Genomic DNA, 3,432 nt, shown 5'->3' on the forward strand with positions numbered 1-3,432 from the left:
TGGTGCAAAAAGTTGAGGAACTGAAGTAGATATACCAAGAACCAATTGAAGCATAACTCAAATTACAAAGCTGGTAGGATAGGTTTCCTCACTAAACTAAAGATATTACAAGAGTAATGCATTCATTTTACATTACATCTCACCGCATGAGTTGTACATTTACACATTGGAGACTACTGGGCTAAGTTATGTCCAGTACCAAGAACATCTGTAGTACAGTACCACAAATGAAAGTCACAACGTTGGTACAAAAACCAAGAACCTTAAGCTGCAACTAGTGCTAAGACTCCTAGCCCCAGTCAAGATTTTCTTTCCCTTTCAATTGCAAAGAACACAAACGTTGGGCGATACATTACAGTTTGTGTTTTAACTTGGAGGACTCTGGTTAGTCTACTAGAACGAACATAGAACGAACATTTACCCGTTAGTCTGAACTGAAATTTGGGAAAATCCAGCAAAACAACACACAAGACCTTGTACACAGTGGCCTCTTTGTTATCTTGGTGCTTGTTCGGAGCCTGAAGCTCCAACAGATGGAGCGGTTGGCATACCATTTGCTGATCCATTTTCAAGTGGCGGAGGGACCCCCCATTTGCCTTCAGATTCAAGTGGTTCGAAAACATGAACACTACCATCTGACAAGCCTAATGCGAACTGGTTTGGATCTTGTGGATGTGCTGCAACTACAACTGGGTGGACATTCGAATTGCTGCACAAAATATATAAGGTTTTTGAAAAGTTACTTCAAATATCAGAGACGAAATCTGTTCGGCCAATTGACCATGTATCCCCACATTACTTCCGTGGATATCAGACAGAAAATTACTTATTGTGAGGACTCGGGATGCAAATAAGTAACAAAAATCAAACACCTGAAACATAGTATTTGGAGGGATATTCCTGTGATGCTAGAAATGATAATCCTGGCAGTCAGACGCCCCACTTCATTGATAATAAATGATATTACAAATACATAATTGCAAAATGAATTCTTTTGGGATATCTATTGCACGTGGTCAATATTTTGAAGAATATGGTCTAGAATGGTGAACTTTGCAGTCCTCTTGTATGCATTAAATTTACGTTTCAACATAGCCTATGCATTGTTTAATATCTTTGTACCAATGGCCAAACCTGTGGAAGATCCTTTTTTTTTTTGGGTGACAAGTTGCAGTTCAGACTTCAAGCCTGGATATTGCTCTGATACTGATTTCACTATTCTATCTCATGAAGGTCTAACTTTTAAAAGAAAAGATGTTTATTTTATCTTCAATACTGGAGGCAGAATATCTTAGAATTAGAGCAGTAAATAAGTTAGCAGGGCAGGAAAAAATACCTAATACTTGGTGATAGATAAGCTGAAGGAATAATACGGCATCGCATATGGAGGGGCGTAAAAGTGAATACGCAAACAGTTGCATCCAAGAAACTGGCATATATCAGCTGGCTATCACACGAGAATGTCGCATGAGAAATAGGGGCAGCACTTTCACGTGGAACCCACTGTAGAAGAAGATATTATGTATTAATGTTGAGATCAAGCGGCATTTGAATAACCAACTGCAGTCAGAGAGGACTTACCTGCTTTACACATTCCAATTTTGTTGTTTCATATATAGCAATCTGCGCCTCATGCACAACCAGGAAATGAGTTTGGTCCTGATGAAACTGCACTCTGGTATCTGACTGAGATGTTGATCTCCCCAGCAGCTGCAAGGATCTAGCTCTCTGCTTTTCCCACCCATCGGTGCTCCATACACACAGCTGTACAGAAGCAGATGAAGATGAATACAAATGGATAGGAGTACAGAGAAATATATAAAATGTTCCTTTAAAGAATGCCAGAAATGCAGAATGATAACTTCGATAGATTAATCGAATGATATTTGAAAAGGATATTGCCTTAGCATTTGGCATCAACGGAAGACGTTAAAAATGTCAGATAACTAATCATGACTGCAGAGGGGAGCTTACGCAAAAGGAGATAACCTGCAAGGCTGCAATATACTCCTCAGGTCATCTTAGGCTATATATTTCAGATTTTGGGGTCTCCCAAAATGCTTGAAGCACTTCTTAAACAATAATTTCATGTATGATTTTGAGGATCTTCAAAAAATAAGAACTCGCTCAGCTCTTATAAAGATCATGAAATGATCTTATTCTCCATCAAGCTTCTAAATACAACTAAAATATTTATCATCTTCTAATATGAAATGCAGTGAGATTATTTCTAATTCCCATGCCTAGTTGATTTGCTTAGTATTGAATCGGATGGAGGGTGTTATGCATTATATGCAACACTGTTAGTAGAGAAAATGCAATCTATCATATACATGTATTCTCCACATTAATCTTGAGAGTAGTCTAACAAATCACTGAGTAGTAAGTCAAATAGTACATGATAGCCAAGAGTATCAAGCCATTAACCTGAGAATCAGCTCCTGAAGAAACCAGCACATTGAGCGAATGAGAGAAGGCGAGGCCAGTTATCCTTTTAGAGTGGCCTTTAAGCTTGCTTTTAACCTTCATCAATATATTGACATCTAGTGAATAACGATATATGGTAACTGGCCCAAAACATGAAATTCTGATGACTGCCAATAACAGCAAAAACTTCTAATTTATTCTCTATCATACCTCATCCACTCGAACATTATATATCTGGATGGTAGAATCATCCATGCCAATAGCGATAATGTTATTATCTTGAGGGTGGAATGCTAGAAAAGTTGCTGCTGGAGGTGGGGGCATGAAAGTCGTCATTGTCTGCATCCAGAAGAAAATTCAAAATTCAGCACCTGATCTCTGGGTAAATGTAGAAATAAAAGAAGACAATCTTCCTATACCTTGAATGTCATCATATTGAACAAGGATATCTTTCCTCCAGATGCTGACATCACATAAGAGTCATTCTTGGACAAAGCAAAGCAGGAAACAGCTTCCTCATGGTTTGGTTCGGTCACATCATTTGTCATTAGGATGCCACTTGAAGGTTGCCACAATTGAGGTGATACACTGGCTGTTGCCTAAACAAAGATTACCTCACTCCTCAGAATCACTTCTTTACCAAATGGAGGAAAGCAATTATTTTGGTGTGCATTTACCTTTCCACTGGAATTGCGTTCATTTCTTTGCCACTTCCAAAGCAGGTGAATAGCATTTGATGCTAATGCTAAGATAGCATTACCAGAGTTTGTATATATCAACCTTGATATCTGGAGTAATCAGCATTAAATCAGATCAGGAAACTCTGACATCAAAACTAATACAGTTGAAACAAACCAGGCAAGAAATATTGATAATTCTCCGGGTCAGTATTGTTTCCAGTGAGAGTTCTATGCGAAATTTTCTGTTAACTGATACAATGTCCTTACATTCAGGTTGCATAATCATGGAGACACAACGGCATGCTACCGAATTGAGTTTTTTTTT

The 3,432-nt window shown here is 38.3% G+C and overlaps 1 protein-coding gene across 2 annotated transcripts in view; it reads right to left on the reverse strand.

Annotated features, from left to right (window-relative positions):
• LOC109237025 (protein TOPLESS-like) overlaps positions 1–3,432 on the reverse strand; it is a 9,924-nt gene continuing 6,492 nt past the window's right edge. For both annotated transcript variants that reach the window (XM_019403267.1, XM_019403268.1), the window contains exons 20-26: positions 3,105–3,215; positions 2,847–3,026; positions 2,638–2,766; positions 2,428–2,523; positions 1,582–1,764; positions 1,337–1,503; positions 1–709 (exon numbers count right to left, since the gene is read on the reverse strand). In XM_019403267.1, the coding sequence (XP_019258812.1) occupies positions 496–709; positions 1,337–1,503; positions 1,582–1,764; positions 2,428–2,523; positions 2,638–2,766; positions 2,847–3,026; positions 3,105–3,215 (1,080 nt within the window). In that variant the 3' untranslated portion in view covers positions 1–495. The remainder of the gene's footprint in view (positions 710–1,336; positions 1,504–1,581; positions 1,765–2,427; positions 2,524–2,637; positions 2,767–2,846; positions 3,027–3,104; positions 3,216–3,432) is intronic.

Source organism: Nicotiana attenuata, unplaced genomic scaffold (assembly GCF_001879085.1).
Source record: "Nicotiana attenuata strain UT unplaced genomic scaffold, NIATTr2, whole genome shotgun sequence".
NCBI classification, from domain to species: domain Eukaryota; kingdom Viridiplantae; phylum Streptophyta; class Magnoliopsida; order Solanales; family Solanaceae; genus Nicotiana; species Nicotiana attenuata.